At 51.4% G+C, this 19,048-nt stretch overlaps 7 protein-coding genes and 1 non-coding gene across 8 annotated transcripts; 7 read left to right on the top strand and 1 right to left on the bottom strand.

Moving 5' to 3' along the window:
• The first annotated feature begins 403 nt into the window (after window positions 1-403).
• BDW70DRAFT_83368 (PWWP domain protein) lies at window positions 404-3,150 on the top strand. Its single transcript, XM_073744974.1, has 6 exons — window positions 404-458; window positions 508-987; window positions 1,106-1,583; window positions 1,632-1,992; window positions 2,043-2,265; window positions 2,315-3,150. Exons 2-6 carry the CDS (start codon window positions 822-824, stop codon window positions 2,944-2,946), a joined length of 1,860 nt encoding a protein of 619 aa, XP_073599987.1. The 5' UTR covers window positions 404-458; window positions 508-821; the 3' UTR covers window positions 2,947-3,150.
• A 1,261-nt stretch (window positions 3,151-4,411) lies between these two features.
• On the bottom strand, window positions 4,412-6,141 carry ppmA (type 2C protein phosphatase PTC7). The gene has a single exon (XM_073735461.1). It carries the CDS (start codon window positions 5,971-5,973, stop codon window positions 4,621-4,623), a length of 1,353 nt encoding a protein of 450 aa, XP_073599986.1. The 5' UTR covers window positions 5,974-6,141; the 3' UTR covers window positions 4,412-4,620.
• Window positions 6,142-6,402: 261 nt separating this feature from the next.
• On the top strand, window positions 6,403-8,562 carry BDW70DRAFT_83358 (putative pre-mRNA splicing factor). Its single transcript, XM_073744973.1, has 3 exons — window positions 6,403-6,824; window positions 6,944-6,977; window positions 7,052-8,562. Exons 1-3 carry the CDS (start codon window positions 6,783-6,785, stop codon window positions 8,539-8,541), a joined length of 1,566 nt encoding a protein of 521 aa, XP_073599985.1. The 5' UTR covers window positions 6,403-6,782; the 3' UTR covers window positions 8,542-8,562.
• A 146-nt stretch (window positions 8,563-8,708) lies between these two features.
• BDW70DRAFT_t46 lies at window positions 8,709-8,781 on the top strand. The gene has a single exon. It is a non-coding gene; the product is annotated as a tRNA-Lys (tRNA).
• Window positions 8,782-8,817: 36 nt separating this feature from the next.
• On the top strand, window positions 8,818-9,823 carry BDW70DRAFT_128612 (J-type chaperone JAC1). Its single transcript, XM_073735460.1, has one exon. It carries the CDS (start codon window positions 8,939-8,941, stop codon window positions 9,776-9,778), a length of 840 nt encoding a protein of 279 aa, XP_073599984.1. The 5' UTR covers window positions 8,818-8,938; the 3' UTR covers window positions 9,779-9,823.
• A 617-nt stretch (window positions 9,824-10,440) lies between these two features.
• BDW70DRAFT_83353 (uncharacterized protein) lies at window positions 10,441-11,240 on the top strand. The gene has a single exon (XM_073744972.1). It carries the CDS (start codon window positions 10,525-10,527, stop codon window positions 10,942-10,944), a length of 420 nt encoding a protein of 139 aa, XP_073599983.1. The 5' UTR covers window positions 10,441-10,524; the 3' UTR covers window positions 10,945-11,240.
• Window positions 11,189-13,072, top strand: BDW70DRAFT_169510 (uncharacterized protein; the record flags this gene model as incomplete). The annotated part of the gene is made up of 2 exons (XM_073742702.1): window positions 11,189-11,214; window positions 11,331-13,072. 2 exons carry the CDS (start codon window positions 11,189-11,191, stop codon window positions 12,793-12,795), a joined length of 1,491 nt encoding a protein of 496 aa, XP_073599982.1. The 3' UTR covers window positions 12,796-13,072.
• A 3,703-nt stretch (window positions 13,073-16,775) lies between these two features.
• On the top strand, window positions 16,776-18,108 carry BDW70DRAFT_169508 (tellurite-resistance/dicarboxylate transporter family protein). The gene has a single exon (XM_073742701.1). It carries the CDS (start codon window positions 16,811-16,813, stop codon window positions 17,996-17,998), a length of 1,188 nt encoding a protein of 395 aa, XP_073599981.1. The 5' UTR covers window positions 16,776-16,810; the 3' UTR covers window positions 17,999-18,108.
• Window positions 18,109-19,048: the final 940 nt, after the last annotated feature.

The following is a 19,048-nucleotide window of genomic DNA, read 5'->3' as shown; positions in this document are numbered from 1 at the left end:
CTTGCGAGTACTGGCGTTGGAAAAAGTTCCTAACCGTCCTTGACAGATATCTACTCAGTTAGATGAACTGTTTCGTCGCGACGCTCATCACTCTTCCAACACTCAGCGCGTGTGCAAGGATACGCGTCGGTTCCGGCTCGCGAACGGCTTGACCTTCTGCACAACCAGATTATCCAACTGATACCAGCTAGAAACTCGAAAGGAGTAACCTGCTTCTTTATTCTATCGTTCACTTGGGTCGATTATCTGGCGTCATTTTGCGGCTTCGCGATTCCAAGGAAGCTAAACGCTGAAGCTCCTACTGCACCACCCGGAATTTGTGTCAATTTCCAGCGACAGGACTTTATAGCTGCAATACACCCCAGCCGTACTCACCACGCTCAGCATCTCTACTGTATATAAGTGTTCACCGGCTTGGGAAAAGGACACTTTGTGGCTACTTTCCGCTGCTACAACCGGCAAGTGTTCGTATCCCAGTTCGCGAAGCCTACGCTAACTTTTCAGCAGAGAGAATCTTCTGATATATCGGAAAATTAAGTGTCTGGCTCTGAGAGAAGAAAGCGAGTTCGTGCGTGGATGAAATTGTTCTGTTGCTCTCCTTGATCGTTGCGTCATTTTACGGGCTGCGAGCGTCCCTTTTCCAGTGCAACGCGTTGTCGACTTCCCGCCTCCCGGCGTCGCGACCTTCTCCACCACTTTCTCTCCCACCGAAAACCACCTCGACCCTTCCACCATCTCCTGCAGGAAGGCCTTGGCTTCGTTCCATCAACCAGGACACCCTACCTGCTACTTTAATATAATATTGAATTCGGTTGCGCAAGATGGCTGAAGCCAATACCAACTCCCCGGCGCCTGCCCCGGATTCTGGTGAGGCGCCTGTTGAGCGCGCTCCTGCGGAGCTCAAAGCTAGCCCACAGGAGTCGGCGACAGAGCCCACCAAGGAGAACACAAAGAAGGACGCCAATGGCGCGGATGGAAAGCCCGCTGGTGAGTGCAGTTTACGCTTGTTCAGGGCCTATTTTCTGCCGATGACAGCTGGCGATCGCGTGTACCTGTGCTGTACCCTGTGTCGGGTGGCTTGGCTAACTTGTTGTGCGTCATACAGAAAGCGCGCCCGCTCAAGATGATAAAAAAGAATCTTCCGACGACACCGCTGACAAAAATGAGTTACCCGCAGAGCCCGCCGAGGCGAAGAAGTCCGACGAGGGTGCTGCTGCCTCAGCAGAAGCTGAGCCGGCTGCCGCACCGGAAGCCAACGGAGCACCGTCATCGACTAAAAAGGCATCCTCCAAGCGCAAGTCTACGGGCGGAGATACCAAATCGAAGCTCAACCGCAAGAAGTCGATGAGCCGCGTCACACATTTGGACGCCAAGGCTGGCGAATACTACCTCGCGCGTCTTCGCAGCTTCCCCCCCTGGCCCGCCATCATCTGCGATGAGGATATCCTTCCGCAGAGTCTTCTGAGCTCACGTCCCGTCACCGCTCGGCGACCCGATGGAACTTATAGAGAAGACTACGCCGATGGGGGTAAGCGTGTCGCCGAGAGAACATTCCCTGTCATGTTCCTCCAAACAAATGAGTTGTACGTGGAGCTTCCCTCTAGGACATTTTGATGCTAACGTCTCGATAGCGCTTGGATCCCCAACACTGACCTTTCTCCCCTCGACCCTGCTGCTTGCAAAGACATATCGGAGAAGGGTAAATCCAAGGCGCTTGTGGCTGCTTACAATGTTGCCGCGGAAAATCATGATCTTGCGTACTTTAAGAAAATGCTCGCCGACCACCAAGCCGCAATTCAGCAGGAAGAAGAAGAAAGAGAAGCTCAGGAGGCCGCTAAGGCCGCCGCAAAGGCCGCCAAAGAAGCCAAAAAGAACAAGAGAAAGAGCATGGAAATCCGCGATGATGTGGAAATGGAGGACGCAGATGAGGAGAAGCAGCCAAAGAGCTCCAAGAAGAGGAAGAAGGACGCCGAGGCCGAGGGCGACGAAAAGGTTAGAACATCGCCCTTCACCGTATAGCTGATACTAATTCCACATTTAAGCCTGCTAAGACGCCCAAGACTGGTACCAAACTGAAGCTCACCACACCAAAGAACCCGGCTGAAGAGAAGAAAGCATCCGGCTCCGCCAAGGCGAAGCAAAGCACCAGCAAGAAGGGGAAGAAGGCCGCTGCAAGTGAGGACAGCGACGAGTCGAGCCCCGCGCCTAAAGAACCAGAGCCCAAGGTCAACCTGGAGGAAGCCAAGAAGAAGAGGGAGAGGGAAGGTATGGTTTGACCCAACGTCATTGTGAAGACGAAATTAACAGCCTCCAGTTCTATTCATTCGTCACCGCCTCCAGAAGGGCTTCATTTCTCGTGACCACCCGCCCAAGGAGGAAGAGATGTCCCAGATGTCCGGCTATTTCACAAAGCTCGAGAAACTGAATGATCTTGAGGTGTCCATCATCCGTGAGACCAAGATTCACAAGGTACTTCGGATGATTATCAAACTCCCAAACATCCCGCGCGACGAGGAATTCGACTTCCGCAAGCGCGCACTAGACATTCTTTCCAAGTGGAAGAACGTCCTCGACAGTGACCGCGCAACACCCTCTCAGGAGAAGGAGAAGGAGGAGAAGCCCAAGTCCAACGGTGTCCACAAGGAGAAGGAGGGTAGTGCCGAAGCCCCGGCCAAGGCTTCTGAGTCCAAGTTCGAGAAGGAGGACGACACTAAGCTCGACACCCCGGATCAGGATACACCTATGCCTGATGCCGAGGAGAAGACCGAGGAAGTACCGGCGCCTGCCAAAGGCGAGGCTGAGAAGGTAGAGTCTGCTGATGCTGCAGGTGAGACGGGAGAGAGTGAAAAGAAGGAAACGGAGACGGAGACGGAGAAACCGGCAGAGGACAAGGCAGAGGACAAGAAAGCAGATGAGAAGACTGCTGAAGCTGAAACTGCGGCGTAAGGCTGCCAGCACGATTAACCTAACCACCCACCTACTACACCCTACTATTTACGTGCATGGCATGGCAATTCTTGGTTGGTACGCTGATGAGATACTCTCCTCGCTTTCTTTGTTTCCGTGTTTTCTTTCCATCTCGACTCTTCGACTCTCCTACCGTATTGCAGGTATGTATGTGTGCGCGCGAGTCTTTGTATCTTTCATCTTGCAAGGTAGTTTAGTCCAGTACAGTCCAGTCAGTCCAGTTTAGTTTTTCCGCTGTTATTTCCCCGAATCGCTCTTCCTTTTCATACTCGTTATCTGTTTCCACTTATGTCTCGTGCTCAGAAAACTATTGCTTGTTTACTTACCCATGTGCAGCCCCTCAGCCGCTCTTGGTCTGGTTGTCGCTTGCTTTGGGTGGCTGCAATATGAAGAATTTCACGAAGGCTAAGGAGGAGCTAGCTATCTGCGCAATGAAAAGCCTTGCGAATGATCGTAGTAAACTTGAGTACCATTGCTATAGAAGTGCAAGTAACGAAGGGCATTTTTCCGGCAACGTAAAGTTTGCTGGCCCAAGAATCCAGAAAGGAAACAGAAGAGAACAAGTTCAAAAATCAAAATGAAAAGATGAAAGAGAACGTGGGGTGATGAGGGGATTCTGTTATTAGGACGATAACTAGGAAAAGAGCATGCGATAGACGGCGAGCAACCGGTCAACTGGCGAAGACACAGAGAAAGAGACAGACATGGACATAAAGATGGGCAGAACGAAATTTTTAGAACTTCAAATACCTAATTGCTACTCAAACATCGTATATTGGAGTCGTTCTACACCCTGGCACACTTTCGTCGCTAATTGCGATTGTCAACCGACAAATGCAGGCCACGCAGATCCTTATAGCCAGAGCCCTGGGCATAGAGGTGTGAATTTTGGTTTTATTGAGGATTGGTTGTGGCCAACTATCGTCATACAGGGCCACTGCCATGAAGGGTCTACTGAGACTCCTCCATCTCCATCTGCGTTTGTCTGCCTGTTTCGATATCAGCCGCTTAAAGATTGATGTAAATCTGAACTTGCTTTTAGTCCAAGCTCAACAATTGTCAAGAAGTTGATAATGGGTATGTTTGTCTGTTGACGACTGCCAGAACAGTGAGCACTGTAATAGTTCGTCGCATTTGAGTGTTCGACACAGATTGTTATACCTGAGCATAACGGAGAGCAAGCCAGTCACGTGCAGAATTGGGTTCCTCTCTCTGGTTCGGGCGGATCAATGAGCCAAATGTTGCTGATTGGTTTGATAGTGTTGAAGGGCTTACTTTCTTGCTCTCCTCAATACAGTAGGTGTTCGTTTCCTGGACATACCGAACCAAGTCGTATCGCAGTCAAACAACGGAGGGTGCATTGACGCGGTTTAGACCACACAAGGAAGCAGGAGGGTGAAGTCTGACTATCAGCTTAGGTATCAATATCACACATGAACAGGACGCAGTATACAAGCGTAGAGTGCTCGCGCTGTGGAATTGTGTCTATGTCTATACCGGTCCGTACCTATACTTAAGAGAACAAGCCATCCATGAAATCAGCAGGATCAAGGCTGCGAGCCGTCCTTATCAAACCAACAATATGCAAGTGCTTAACCATGAACACACCCTCACCATTAAGGCGGAGAGGATAAGAAGAAAGTAGTAACAATGCTACTCCTCCACAGCAATTATAACCAAAACAGCGATATCGTCGACCTTTCCGCCGCGGTAATGATCACCAGGGTAATAGCGTTGCGCTTCTTTTGCGAAGGGGCTGTCGCGGCGGGGATCCAAGCTTGCCAGTTTCGCCTCGCCGGCGATGGAGGCAGCAAGAAGAGATTGCAGGGTATAAATGTGGTTGTTGGGATTGGAGACAATGGCGGATTTATTCGAAGTTGATTTTGGCATTGCTGAGGGAACAAGGGTGGCGACACCCTCTGCACCAGTGAGGCGATCAAGTGTTTCATGGTCTGCCGGGATGATTCCGGTGTTGGGGGATGTAGAAGCTCTCCAGGCACCTGTGTAGATCATGCGGCCGGTTACGAGTTTCAGGATGTCTTGGTTGTTGAGGTTATCAAAAACGCCGTCTGTGGCCAGCATGAGGACATCGCCGTGGTGCATATGGAGTGTTGTGGTGTTTGCGTCGCGTGGAAAATCTTCTAGAAAACCACCGCCGAAGATGGACGCTTGTTGGCGCATGCGTTTAGGGATGATGCTGAGTTGATAGGGAGTGTTGAAGCCGTGAGTCTGTGGGATCGAGTAATGGTGAACTGCGGCCTGACGGAGGAGAACAGATCCCGAATCGCCTAGGTTTGCAAGTTCAATGCGGCCGTCGTCGAGGCCTATACCGACAGACGCGGTGCTGCCGCCTGCGGTAATGGTCTCGTCTGCGACAACCCGGTCGTAGCCAGCTTGGAGAAGGTATTTTGCGCGGAGTTGCTCAGCGGGCCCGTCCCAATCCAGCGCTGTCTGAGCCATGTAGTCGCATAGGGCATGCGAAAAGTCTGCTGGGTCGACTCGCGACTCTGCCCACCCGCCGACGCCGTCGGCGACTGCGAAGGCAATGGAGTTATCCTTGGATGAATCACGCCGCCGACCTACTGTGCTCACGAAGAAAGCATCCTCTCCGCTATCCGGCCGTCGTTTTCGTTTGGCCGCGGGGTCCTGCGTATCGACGGCAACGCCAAGGGCGTCATGAAGTTCAGGGTTGAAGTTGTAGGCATTCTTCGTGGGCAGGAATCGGCGGCTCTTGCCTGATGATGAGGCCGCAACGCGGTATGATATTCGCGAAGTATACGAGTCACGTTTGGGGGTCGAATGAAAAGTTCTTGACGAATGTACTTGAAGGGAGGGGAGTCGCGTTCTCTGTAGTGGTTGCGGATACCGATTCTGCGGTAGGCGCCGGAGAGATTGAGATCGGCCTGCAGGAGACGAAAGGATCCCTGTCAAGTTCTCGCGCGCGATGGCCTGTAGGCTACTGCCGGCTGAACCGCAGGCTCTACTGGGCCTGACCGACAAGATCATGAGCAGACTGTTAGACCGTCACCGGAGGGCCTCGCTCGTCAATTTCGAGACCCTCCACGAGCCAAGTGCGAACGAGGAGATGGACGCGCGGGCTAAGTTCCAGCCGGCACGCCTGAAAGGCAAAAGAAGACGTTTATAGAATCGAGCCCGTCAGTGCGGCGGTATGGGAAAAGGACAAACTCGAATGCGACTAGACTTTTTACAAAATCTGACGATCGCAGTGGATTTTTCACGGACTGACGTAGTTGAAGACAAAGCAGCGGATTCGCCGACCGCCCGGTCTCAGATACCGCAGAGCAGAGTATGGACTATGGACAGAAATTGGACGAAGAAGCCGCGTGCAAGACATCGTCGGTCCAGTTAATTGACCAAGCAACTACCCGTAACTAGCCGCTTCTGGAACTTTGAAGCCAAAGTTGGCGTGGATCAGGGCCAATCTGCAGTAGAAGCCGACGCTCATCGTAGATGGACTAGGGAGCTCTTTGGAGCTCAACTGTCAAGGTAAAAAACCATAGAAATCAAGATCTGGCTTAAGATCTCCCAAGGCCAAAAGTACACCTAAAATCCGTCTGATGTAGGCAGTCCAGACGCTGGCATCCTTCGAGGCTGTTGTAGGTTGTATTGTGCGGCTTCCGCTTTTCAACTTTCTGCCTTTTTCCCTCTTCAGACTTCAACTTCAAGAACAACCGAGGCACTCGTCGTTACCTTTCCATCCCAATTTCCTGGAGCTATAGTCCGGTCAAGCTCTTCACGTCAGTTGGTTGCTTCTCCACGGTTTCGGGTCCCCAGGTCCCCTTTCATCGCCCAGCATGATGCACCCAGCGAGACAGGCCTATGTCGAAGAGGCAGAGGTAAGGGCTTCCTATGCATCTCTTCAGCGCCTACATTTTGATCTTTCTTAAAATGTCATTTACAACTTTCATGTTTGAAGGTTACGCGATTCCGACTGACCTTGCGAACCTGTTGATAGGAGATGGATACGGGCATCAATCTGGCTGATTTGCGTGAGTATACAACCCCTCTAGACTACAAGTCTGATTTTTAAGATCCTGACCACTAATCGGACTTGAATAACTAGCTGTTGACCGCGACTATGTGATACCCCCCTCCGCGGCCGGTATACCGGCAGAGAAAGCATCTGCGATTATTTCCCAGTTCGAACGCAAACGAAGAGCCGCTGCCATGGCAGTACCGACGGATGATACTCGAGTCCGCGCACGATTGCGAGAGCTTGGAGAGCCCATCACACTATTCGGTGAAGGGCCAGCGGACAGGCGAGATCGACTGCGAGAGCTGTTGACGGACATCGCAGAGAAGCAGGAAGCGGCAGCAGCGGAGGATATCGAGATGGCGGAGGCGGGAGGGGAGGAGGACGAAGGAGAGCAGCAAGAGGAGTTTTACACAGAAGGCTCCGACGAGCTTTTGAAGGCACGAAAAGCAATTGCGCGGTTCTCCCTGCCGCGCGCTAAAGCCCGCGTTGCGCGACAACGAGAGGAATCGACGATACCGCTGCGAACACACATAAAGCATCGCAAGGCGATCAAGGAAAAGTTGCATAACTTCGATCTCTACGGGTCTCAGATTGCGGGCGATCGGCCCGTCAGTATTTGTCGGTTCGCGCCGGACGGACAGACAATTGCGACTGGTAACTGGGGTGGTGGCATCCGATTGCTGAGCGTGCCGAATCTGGAGGAGAAGCTTTCTGTCAAAGGTCATACTGACCGAGTGGGTGGTTTGTCTTGGTTCCCTGGAGCTACGCTACCCGAGTCGAACGTATCTGAGTCAGCTGTCAATTTCGTGTCCGGGGGAGGGGAGGGCAGTGTGTGTTTATGGTCTCTTGATAAGGATCAACCACTTGCTACACTTGAAGGCCATTCCGGCCGGGTGTGCCGAACAGAGTTTCACCCGTCGGGGAAGTACATCGCGTCAGCATCTTATGATACAACGTGGCGACTATGGGATGTTGAGACAACGGCGGAGCTACAGTTACAAGAAGGCCATTCACGGGAAGTCTATACTGTTGCGTTCAACAATGACGGTTCCCTCCTGGCGAGCGGTGGTCTGGACAGTATTGGACGCATCTGGGACCTCCGAACGGGCCGCACTGTCATGATTTTGGAGGGGCATATCAGGGAGATTTTTGGCCTAGACTGGGGAGTAGATGGGTACCGAGTGCTTTCCGGGTCCGGTGACGGCTGGGTCAAGTGCTGGGACCTGCGTCAGGTGAAGAACACAGGCGGAATTGGAGCACACAAGAGCGTCGTTTCAGATGTTCGATGGTATAAGGGATCAGAGTCTGCGTCCTTTCTGCCAACTACAGAAGGACAGCCCGGGCGGATGGACGTTGACGGCGCCACAGCTCCAGTACAGCCCAGGAAATCGGGAACGTTCTTTGTTAGCAGTGGTTTTGACAAGAACGTAAATGTTTTCAGCGCAGATGACTGGTCTCTTATCAAGACGTTGAGCGGCCACTCTGGGAATGTGCTGAGCGCTGATATTAGCAACAACGCGCAGTGGATCGCGAGCTGTGGACATGACCGTACAGTCAAGCTTTGGGGCATTGAATAGGCAGCTATGCTGTGGTATTCCTGAATAAACAACATATGGTCCTCGGCATTCTAGTGAAGTAGCTAGCTTTATAGTGTCTTAAAGATAATGTGTGGTAAAACTATTCTCTAGTGCCATCATACATGAAAGTGGTATAGATTTAATAATGACTGTCTATTCAACGATTAGCCGGGCTAGCTCAATCGGCAGAGCGTGAGACTCTTAATCTCAAGGTTGGGGGTTCGACCCCCCCGTTCGGCTCTCAGTTTTTTTTTATTTTTCTCTGACCGGCAAACGGCTCTGCGGGCTTTGTCATTATCTCCGACTTCCGACCGCCATATATATTTTGTGGCTACAATCGTCATAACGTCGTCTTATCGCTTCACCTACCCGTACGGATCTCAATACTGTATCAGCAATGGCGACATCCCTCCGCGCTCAGAGAGCATTCCAACGACTCACAGTCCCGTCTAGGGTGCAGTCTCAAGCACGTACAATCCACACGATAACCCGCAAACTATCAACGCCGACAGCCTGCTTGCTCTGTCGGCTTCGACCATCGAGACCTAACACGAGAACAAGCGCCATTTTCCCGTCTCCATTGTCTGCGCAACGCACTTTCACAAGCACGCCTTCTACATTAGACTCGGCATCATCGGAAACATCACCAATTCCCAACGCCCCAGACACAACAAATTACTACACAATCTTTCCGCAAACGCTTCCCAACGGCCCGCCCCCGTCAAGCCCCTTCATGATCGACGTCCAAGCCTTGCGTCGGGAATTCTTCGCCCTGCAGAATACCCTGCATCCCGACAAATACCCGCCGGGCCCAACCAAAACAGCTGCCGAGTCGCTCTCCGCCATCATAAATGAAGCGTACCGCACGCTTTCAGACCCCCTCCTTCGCGCCCAGTACCTCCTGCGCGAGTTTCATGGTATCGACGTCACGGCGGAGGATGGCTCGGGGGCTGGTGCGCAGCCGCTGGATCCGGAGCTTCTGATGGAGGTCATGGATGTGCAGGAAGCGATTGAGGAGGTTGGGGAAGGGCCAGAAGCAGTGGAGAAAATCGCGGTGATGAAGAAGGAGAATGATGAGCGGGTGAAGGTATGTGTACAGGCGTTGGCAGAGGCATTTGATAAAGGGGATGTGGAGGGAGCCCGGGGGGAGTGTGTGCGCTTGAAGTTCTGGGTTAGTGTTGCAGATGGATTGAGGGAGTGGGAGCCTGGGATGGGCGGGATTCGATTGATTCACTGATGGGATGCGGCCATGCTCTATTCCGAGCCTCTACTTAGACCGTCGTATGTTGTACTATATCTCAGAGCTAGAGGATCCGAAATTAGAACTCTAGAAACAAGCGCTGTTGGCAGCTTGCGTCATATATTCCATTATCATATCTTTTACAGCAAGACTTACAGCCAGACTAGAGAAAAACCAATCGGCAACATGCCGGTTCCTAGATTCAGGCATAAACATTTCCACTAAAGGCCTTAACCTAACTGAAAGGAACCTTGGAACATAGCATATCTAATATGGGGATAATCCCGCAATGAGCAAGAACTACCAAGCATGAGCGAATGCCAGGTGCCCAGTAACGCACAACGTCAACGCAGACCAAATGGCGTGTCCTACTAGAATCAGTCTCATCACAGCTTTAGCCAAGTTAAGACGAAATTGCGGACAGAGCCAAAACATGGTATTCTGCAATACCACGTTTTTTTATATGTTTCTGATGCAGCGTAATCTGCTGCGAGACCGCCAAGCAAGGATGCATCAGATAGGTATAAGCGGCCCGTACTTCGTTCGAGGCAGTCTCACGTCATTGCAGACCTGACCGTGTTCAGCGCCATAACTCACTATGCAGATAGTGACAATACTTACCTACATTGGACAGTTTGACCGCTACGTCGGCGGCAGTCGGAAAATGGTGGCCCCGGTCAGCCATCGTTGGGTCTCTAAGGTGTAAAAGGGTCCAACCCAAACCATTGGGCAACAATCACCAAATGAGAAAGCTTTTGAGTCGCCCTGATAATGCCCCATGCCAACGAATGGGCACGAACTCGCGCGTTCGCGAGCTAGCTGCTGGATTGCCCAATCACCGCTTACGCATCCAGGCATATCTAGTTTTCGCGTGGAGGGTGGTTCTGCAAGCCGCTCCGTTGGAGCGTTTGCTGTTCCTTGTTAGTGGTTGCAATGAACGAACCTCTAGGAAAGTGTTTCTGTTTTGCCCTTTGTTTCTGCACAAGACCTGCCTCACCTGTACTGTCTTGTTTGTAATCACGGCAACAAGAGTCAATCCTTTTCTGCGTCGACGCGAATTTCAAATCAGTCAAATCAGAAGTTGCGAGGAGAGTGGGAGGTCACGTCGTGTGCAAGAGTGCTGGCGGTCAACCGGTCGAGCCCCGTCATGGGTGCACACGTAGCAGACCACCACGACCAATTTGGATCGGCTTCCGCGCTTGGCCTCCCCTTTTTTACTATCATATGCCGTTTTTTCCAGTGAGCTGGTGGAGAGAAAGGCGCCAGGACAGAGGGTGACGAGGGGTGGAATCTGCTGATGCCAATATTAATACAACGTAGTCGTCTCAGGTAGGCGACGGACAGGGACTTCCTGTCTGAAGCCAGCCCTCAACTCAAATATCATATCTCATCGTCCAATCTAGTGAAATGGAGCCAGTGAGGGATTTCAGGAGGTGAGTAGGCGGGAATAAAAAGTAATGGGGAGACTGGTTTGGAAACACTGCGGTCCGCCTGTTTCCGTTTGCATTATATAGCTTGCTTTTCCCAACGGGCCACTGACGAGCTGCAGTATCATAAACTCGGTCCCTTTCACTTTTCTCATCGGTCCAAATCATACAAAACTCACCATCCAGTCGGGCCTTGCCGGCCACGTCTCCAAGCCTCTAGATCACCTCATCAATAGTGGCAAGACGCGGGAATCCAAGCATCAGATCGCCATCTTGGAAGACGAAGATGTTGAGACCTTTGTCGCATTCTGCGAGTATGCGTACACCGGCGACTATGCCGTGCCACCGCCTGGATCTCGAGAAGACGAAATAGAGCAGGTCTCTATCAATCATGCGCTCAACGGCGTCTACCAGGACACTGGTAGCACCCCGCCGGCAGCGAGCTTGGAGAAGTCGCCTCGAAAGCCAAAAGTTCCAAGCGAGACACGCCCGGGCAGTCCTGATGAGGACAATGATAGAGATGGAGGTGGTGACGGTGATGGGGAGCCGCGCAGAGATCCCAGCCAGCAGTCAAGATTCAAAGTCAGGCACGTGTGCCACTCGACAAAATCTGAGTATACAGCCCAGAACCCAGTCGCTACACCTCGCGACTCCGATCATTCGCCTGCCCCGTTGGCGGAAGATCCCCCAACCCGAGGTAGAAGACGCCGCAGAGGAAAGAAAGATGAACAAGGGGTCATTCAAGACGCGACCTCCAAACTCACCCCGCCTTGCACGCCCCCCAGTGCCGCACAAGTCGAGCCTGATATGCCGGTTGCAGAAACTAGCGAAGAGTTCCCGATCTTGCCCGGTGCTGGAAAATCCACCTCACAGTCGCCGGAGCGTCCGGCCCGAACTCTTAGCAACGGCGCGAATGGAAGTGGATATGAGAGCATCAGGCATCGGAAGGAGGAGAGTTTGACCAGAAGCCGAGTGCGGCCAGTCATAGATACGTCTTTCGCCAATCAGCAGTTCTCTCCTCGTCACGAGAAAGGAACAACAAACCTGTGGGAGGAGTTCACTGGCATCGATGACAGCGGTTTTCGTCTTTCCTCCAGAGCAAGATCCCCAAACCCACCTACTGGGGTTACATTGCCCTATCTGATCTTCCACGCTAAGTTGTACGTCTTTGCCACTCGCTACCTGATCCCAGGTCTCGCCCATCTGTGTCTGCAAAAACTCCATTACGACCTTCTAAATCTGGCGTTTCCAGACCCAGACCCCGAGAATCAGTATGAGGAGCAGCTCGTTCTGACCACTACCAAGGCTCGGATGATCGTCGATCTCCTCAACTATACCTATACGAAAACCACCCGTTTAGAGCCGATAACACCCTCGTCGGCAACCCAGCTTCGGGATAACGAGCTGCGGAGACTCGTTGTGCATTATGCTGCTTGCAAGGTGCGAGACCTTGCAGTGTATTGTCCCCCAGTGGAGCCCATTGCAGGTTCTCCGTTCTATCCAGGACAACCATCTGCTCGTGGCTTTCGGGCGCTTCTGGATACTCTTCCGGAGCTTGCTTCGGATTTGATATATCGCATGATATAGTGGCCTTTCATTGTCGCGGGCTGTGTGTACGCCACGTCGTGGATCGAAAGGAACGATGGCAACAGTGGACAAAGGACTGAGTTGAGAAAGTTTGCATTAGCTGACGCTTTTTTTTATCTGCCCACTTAGTGTCTGTTTAAGTTTCTTCTTTGGCCCCTTCCACATTGACAAGTATCCAGTTCTGTTAGCCCAAGTTGCATGCATCCACTCTGTTTTTGAATATCCAGTGGCCCTTTATCCTTGACTGTGTAGCTTCCTTTCTGGTACTATGATGAGAAGCTTGTGGTAACATAAGCCCCTATGATCTTCAGACCCCCTCTAGCCTGCATTGAGCAGACTCCACTCTCTCCGTCACGTACTGTCTACTCCGCTGAGTTGCAATGGGTATAGCCTCTGACGGGGGGTGGGTAAGGGCCAATTGACTGCCCTATCCTGTTCGAGTGCGTAGCTGCCGTGTTCTCGATTGCTGCTTCTGATTTTGCATGTTCATTTCGGATACCCCTGAGGCGGATAACGTCAGTATTCGCGTAGCATATGCTGCCCAGTTCCGAATCTTATGTGCATGCGGCTAAACCTGAAGACAAAACTATACAGCACGAAATGATCTGTAATCCTACATGCAGAAGCCAGTGAGAGTCCACAGAGGGGTGCTTCACGCACAGTTTCTCCAATCTCGAAGGGTATCTAATTTTCCGGCGCGCCTGTGACATTGTGAATAGAGTTAGTCCTTGTCGAAATGAAATTTTCCTACCAGTGTCTACGCTAATTCGTGATGTTCAACGGTCTCTGCCCGCCTTTCGATGATGTGGAGCAGTCTGCTTTAGTTTCACCTTGTGCTCGAGTCGGTGCTGGATGTGTAGACTGTTTTGTCCACAGGCGAAGGTGGGAGCACCGAAAGTTCTTCGTTTACTTATGACTACCCTTGAGCGGAATTCCTTGTTTCGGTCTTTTCTTATAGATGGAGCCATCAGCGCCCCCTCGCTACGGAGTAAAGCGCCATTCAAACTTGGCGTTGGGTTGCTGGGCGAGCCATGACAGCCTGAATGAAATGGAAAAAAAAGCAATGGGAATTGGAACCATAGTGGATGCAGAAGGCTGAACACGTGCATGGGCTTGGTGGCTGCGGTAGGGCGTCATCAGTACTGACGAGGTTTCACAGGAACCATGATGTATTCTTACGCGGGGAAACCTGTTAACTCGCCCTTAGCGTGTATTCCGTAAAAAGAACACGGAATACGGGACCCTGAAAAAGGATTCCTTCGCCAATTAATTGGTTGGTTATGCATCCATCCTTGGCAGGCCACGAAATAGATAAGGGCCAAGGACAGCCTCAATCAGAGCCTGAGATGATGTGTCAAGTGACCTAGAGACGCAGTAGACGCAAGATAACAGACAATAGATAAACACAGGAGCGCCTATTGACCAGGCGACAGCGATTCTCTCAAATTGCCGCCACTGTGATTGCGAAAGAGTGGAGGAACCAAGTGCAGAGCCAAGACTTGGTTTGAGGGCACCTGAATCATGTTCGTTTTGTGCTGCTTTACATGCGATATTCGGCTTACCAAGCGGGCTCTGAGGTCTGGCTAAAGGCAAGTTGTCTCAAAAGTCTATATGTCTTATTATCGGAGCGTTATGCCGCACTGGATTGGTGAGTGGTTGAGAGTTGAAACGTGCTCTGTGTTCGGTCCCCAGGGTGTATCCGGAGCTCCAGTCATCCCCTACTGTTTCCGAAGGTTCTTTGCCGCCCGTCTCATTTTCGGTGGCCACTGCCCAGGCGCCAGGATCCGAGCCACAAAGCTTGGCAGTGGAGCTCCGGTCGATGATGCGCTGTCGATCTCCGTCTTGGCCGGCTGCCGGGTGGAACTGGGAACTGAGCCGTAGTCGCCGAGACGGGAGGCCGAACAAACGGGTGCCACTGCCGCACATGTTCGAGTTCCAACGCTTTTCTTTTCTTTTCTTTTCTTTTTTTTCTTTTTTTTTTTCCCTTTGAAAGCGGGAACAATGGGCGTTGCCGATACATCACTAGGCCAGTAACTAAGTGGAAACCTCGGAATCATTTGGGATCTTCTGCCCATACAAGACAGCAACGGTGAACCGGATCACATACCTCGTCGGGAAACGACTGTTTGCACGTGCGGCCGTTAGTGTAAAAAATTCTCAAGCTTTCAACAGGACCTGTCATTCTTCTAGCGGAGCACACCATGAGTCTTCGACGAAGAGCTATCTTAGACTCCCATTGGGGCTATGGGTCCAGGATGCGTGCTCTGATGAGTGATGCCCAGCGAATTGCTGCCCTAAGTTCCAAGTTTTCGACCCCTGAATCTCGATTTGCTGTCGACAATGCGAAATAAGTGGCTACAAGTAAATGCCAAGATGTTCTGTCTTCCCGAGATATCAATCGTCGAGATCGCGCGAATTACAATTGCTGAAAATGAACCATGAATCTTCGAGGTCCGCAGTCTCCTAGCCACACTTGGCAGGCAGGCAGCACTTTACTAAAGATATCAGCCACATATCAGCTGTAGAGATGTGCTCTGGACTCACTGAATCATTCCACCTCAGGATCTCTTGGGAGAGGTAGAAGTAACTTCGGACAATACCGCCACTTCAGTCTCAGCACATCGGTGGGCGACGATCTGAGCCAAGAGCCTAGAGTATCAAGGCGGAGTGTGAAAGGTAAAATCATGCAGGACATCAATGCGTGCTTGTAAATCCTGGACGACTGATATGATCTTACAGCCGGGCGTTGACAGTCGCAGGGTTGCATTGTGTTTTGCGAGGTAGAGGTAGCGGAAGAGGCTGGAGGCCAGTAATGATCCAGGATCGAGGCATGTGACTCCCATTTCCACTCATCCAACGTCTTCCACTGCGGCTTTCAGACTTTCTCTTCTGTAAGTTGCATCGGCCCGTGGGCCAGACGCACAGCGTCAAAGCACCTGAGAGTTTCAAGCCTTCCTCATCTTCAGCGTAAACACCGTGGGATGCAGCTCCACTTGCACCCTTTCGCTATCTATCACATTCATTGCTGTCTCAACATGACTTTGCTGCTTTTCTGCCTGCGACGTGACTAGAGACGTACTATGTCTGAGCCACTGCCGAGTTTCTAGGCAACACGCACGGCAACAACATCTATGGTCTATCTCTTAACTTGTCGTGAAAGTCGAGACCCAAGAGACGAGGGCTGGAACTGTCTGCCTCGATGGCCCACATCTCCTTCCAATATACTCCGAGATATGGCATCACAGCTTGCTCATGGAGTATCTACCTGCAGATCACTGCTCCACTCTCTTCCCAGGCATCAGAATTAGCCACACGGTTTGCAAAACAACATTCTCGTGCAAGAAGGTTATTGGGACTATGCCTGGTCAAAATTTTCACTGATTTGTTTACAGGTATTGTTTGTTGAACTCACAAACCGATGCCGAAACAGATACGCGGCCTGTCTCCTAGTTTTGATACTGAAAGTCTTGGGATAGAATCATGGAACACACTATCGGTGATGCGCAATCCCGATGAGACGGCAGCCCAAGGCCCAGTAACGCCTATAAAAAGTAGGGCATACATTTGCATAAGATCAGGCACGCTGCTAAAGCCCCACTGGGCCTGGCCTAGCCCTGGTGATAGTCTTCAGTTTGATCGACGTGCTGGTCCCTTGGCGGCGATGTACCTGTACCTTGTTGGTCCGCTTTTCTACTTCGCCATTTCAAATCTGGCGTCTTTTACCCCTGTGAACTATGCTAATTGCGTACGTCTCCTGTCCCTGCGCCTCCGTGGTGTCTACATTGACCTCTCTGGCTTTTATTTCTTCTACCTGCTTCTGCTTCAGATCCCGACTCTCTTTTTGACATAAATCTCCTACACTCGCTACCGTTCTTTCGTGTCTATCATTCTTTTCCATACATTCTTCTTATTTCCATAGATCTCACGTTTTGTCATTAGATCTATTTTCCTAGATTGCGTTCCTATTCTGAATTCACCCGTTCATGTTGCATTGTCTTTCTTCCCTTCAGTCATAATGTTCGAAAACGTCCCCTTACCCCAGTCTCCTCGATCCGAGACGAGCACAATCGTCGGAGAGGAGGTTGAGATAAAAAAGGGTGTCCAAATGACTATCTGCGAGCGGTTACACCACTTTACATGGGCATGGTTCACCCTGACCATGAGCACAGGAGGCCTGGCCCTCCTCATCTCTAACCAGCCCTTTCAGTTTCAGGGACTCAGAGAAATTGGATTGGCAGTGTACATCATCGACCTCATCTTCTTCGCTCTCTGCTGCTTCCTTATGGCCCTCCGCTTCTTCCTCCACGGCGGCTTCCTCAACTCCCTCCGACACGAAAAAGAGGGCTTCTTCTTTCCGACCTTCTGGCTCTCTATCGCGACCATCATCTCAGGGCTGTACAGGTTCTTCGGTGAGGACGCAGATGAGTCCTTTCAACTCGCCCTCGAGGTTCTCTTCTGGATCTACTGCGCCTGCACCCTCACCCTTGCTGTCGTGCAATATTATTTCGTCTTCTCGTCTCACACCTACCACCTCCAAACAATGATGCCCTCCTGGATCCTCCCGATCTTCCCCATCATGCTTTCTGGCACCATCGCCTCCGTCATCGCTGAGCAGCAGCCCGCCCGGTCCGCAATCCCCACCGTCTGCGCAGGCATTACATTCCAGGGCCTCGGCTTCTCCGTCGCCTTCATGATGTACTCGCACTACATTGGCCGCCTCATGCAAGCCGGCCTTCCACACCGCGAACACAGACCAGGGATGTTTATCTGCGTTGGCCCGCCCGCTTTCACAGCCCTAGCTCTCGTCGGCATGACTGCAGGTCTCCCGGAACAGTTCGAAATCCTGCACGACGAATCCTCCATCCAAGACGCCCGCATCATGACCTTGATTGCCGTCTCCGCCGCCGTCTTCCTATGGGCGTTGAGTCTCTGGTTCTTTTGCATTGCTGTTATCGCTGTCATTCGTGAGCGCCCGACTGCCTTCCATCTAAACTGGTGGGCCATGGTCTTCCCCAACACCGGGTTCACGCTCGCCACGATCACGCTGGGCAACTGGCTCGACAGTACAGGGATCAAGGGCATCGCGACCGCAATGTCAATCGGCATCATCTGCATGTTCCTCTTCGTCTTGGTCAGCCATGTTCGAGCTGTTATCCGTCAGGACATCATGTACCCGGGCAAAGATGAGGATGTTTCCGAATAAATATCCTCGTCTTGATCCGTCTACCATTTTCTGTTTTTACTCGTTTGCCAGTGTGCCACTTCTTTGCCAACGTGCGTCAGCATCAGCAAGCATCCATCCCCGGATGTATCGATTTCCCTTCGTTTTGACCTCATTTATCTTATTTCGGCTTCCTTTTCTTCTCCACACCCCTTGCATTCGATTCTCATAAAAAACGTTGTTTTTCCTACCGCGCATAGACAATCCCGTTCCGCTTGCTGCTCACCAAAATCCAACCTCGCTCTGTGCGATTTGTTCTGTTTTGTTCTGTTGTTGATTGGACCTGTAGTTAGCATTCTCTCGGCGTTAGAATGGTGTACCGGTGACAGGTGATATTATTTGCTTGGTCAATTCGACTCAATATGATCGGCGTTTGGGATCTTCTGCTCTATAGTTTCAAATACACTTGCGACTGTTTCTTGTCCGTCGATCAGTTATTTGGCGTGATTTTTTAGAGGAGAAATAGACACAGAAGCCAAGAAATGGATACAGAAGTGATGGACCCCCTTTTTTATACGGAGTATATAGTAAGTTAGGGCTAGTTGATCACGGTGGAGAACGTACGTGTCGCCGAGTCATCGACTCAAACCATTGGCGCCCCAAGTTTATCCTGACCTTATCTATGGAGTACATAAGAGAAAGAGTCAGCAACGGTCCGTGATAACCAACTGACATTTAGTTATTATCTACGAACTAGTCCTTTCCTATCGTCATAATAACACAGTTGCGCAGATTAAATGTATGCATCAGTTCTGAACCAGCCCATACAGGTTACGGCCAGGGGCGCCCAACCCGACCTAGGTTGTTTTTGGTACAGGAGATCACGAAGTACAGGAACAACTCGCATCTAACTCCCAGCGAGATCGAAATCCAGACCCAAAAGCCGCGCCTATTTTCTGGATACCCCGCACCCCTGCCGCTTCAGTTAAAATGACGACTCAGTACTATGTACGACCACGGCCAGACCTCCCAGCCATTTAGGCTCAATCTCGACCGGATACAAAGAAGTAAAAAGAAACAACCGACAATTCC

This window comes from Aspergillus foveolatus (assembly GCF_047715535.1).
Source record: "Aspergillus foveolatus strain CBS 279.81 unplaced genomic scaffold BDW70scaffold_4, whole genome shotgun sequence".
Classification (NCBI taxonomy): Eukaryota; Fungi; Ascomycota; class Eurotiomycetes; order Eurotiales; family Aspergillaceae; genus Aspergillus; species Aspergillus foveolatus.
The sequence above is the reverse complement of the archived record's forward strand: the minus strand, read 5'-3'. Positions and strand labels throughout refer to the sequence as shown.

What these genes read in the sequence shown, in the direction of transcription:
- BDW70DRAFT_83368 (XM_073744974.1), top strand. Translation starts at nt 822, where the DNA reads ATGGCTGAAGCCAATACCAACTCCCCGGCGCCTGCCCCGGATTCTGGT. An exon ending in TTCCTCCAAACAAATGAGTT is followed by an intron (nt 1,584 to 1,631) that starts GTACGTGGAGCT and finishes ACGTCTCGATAG; the next exon opens with CGCTTGGATCCCCAACACTG. An exon ending in GAAGAAGAGGGAGAGGGAAG is followed by an intron (nt 2,266 to 2,314) that starts GTATGGTTTGAC and finishes AACAGCCTCCAG; the next exon opens with TTCTATTCATTCGTCACCGC.
- BDW70DRAFT_83358 (XM_073744973.1), top strand. Translation starts at nt 6,783, where the DNA reads ATGATGCACCCAGCGAGACAGGCCTATGTCGAAGAGGCAGAG. An exon ending in CCTATGTCGAAGAGGCAGAG is followed by an intron (nt 6,825 to 6,943) that starts GTAAGGGCTTCC and finishes ACCTGTTGATAG; the next exon opens with GAGATGGATACGGGCATCAA. An exon ending in CATCAATCTGGCTGATTTGC is followed by an intron (nt 6,978 to 7,051) that starts GTGAGTATACAA and finishes TTGAATAACTAG; the next exon opens with CTGTTGACCGCGACTATGTG.
- BDW70DRAFT_83353 (XM_073744972.1), top strand. Translation starts at nt 10,525, where the DNA reads ATGAGAAAGCTTTTGAGTCGCCCTGATAATGCCCCATGCCAACGAATG.
- BDW70DRAFT_128612 (XM_073735460.1), top strand. Translation starts at nt 8,939, where the DNA reads ATGGCGACATCCCTCCGCGCTCAGAGAGCATTCCAACGACTCACAGTC.
- BDW70DRAFT_169508 (XM_073742701.1), top strand. Translation starts at nt 16,811, where the DNA reads ATGTTCGAAAACGTCCCCTTACCCCAGTCTCCTCGATCCGAGACGAGC.
- ppmA (XM_073735461.1), bottom strand. Translation starts at nt 5,973, where the DNA reads ATGATCTTGTCGGTCAGGCCCAGTAGAGCCTGCGGTTCAGCCGGCAGT.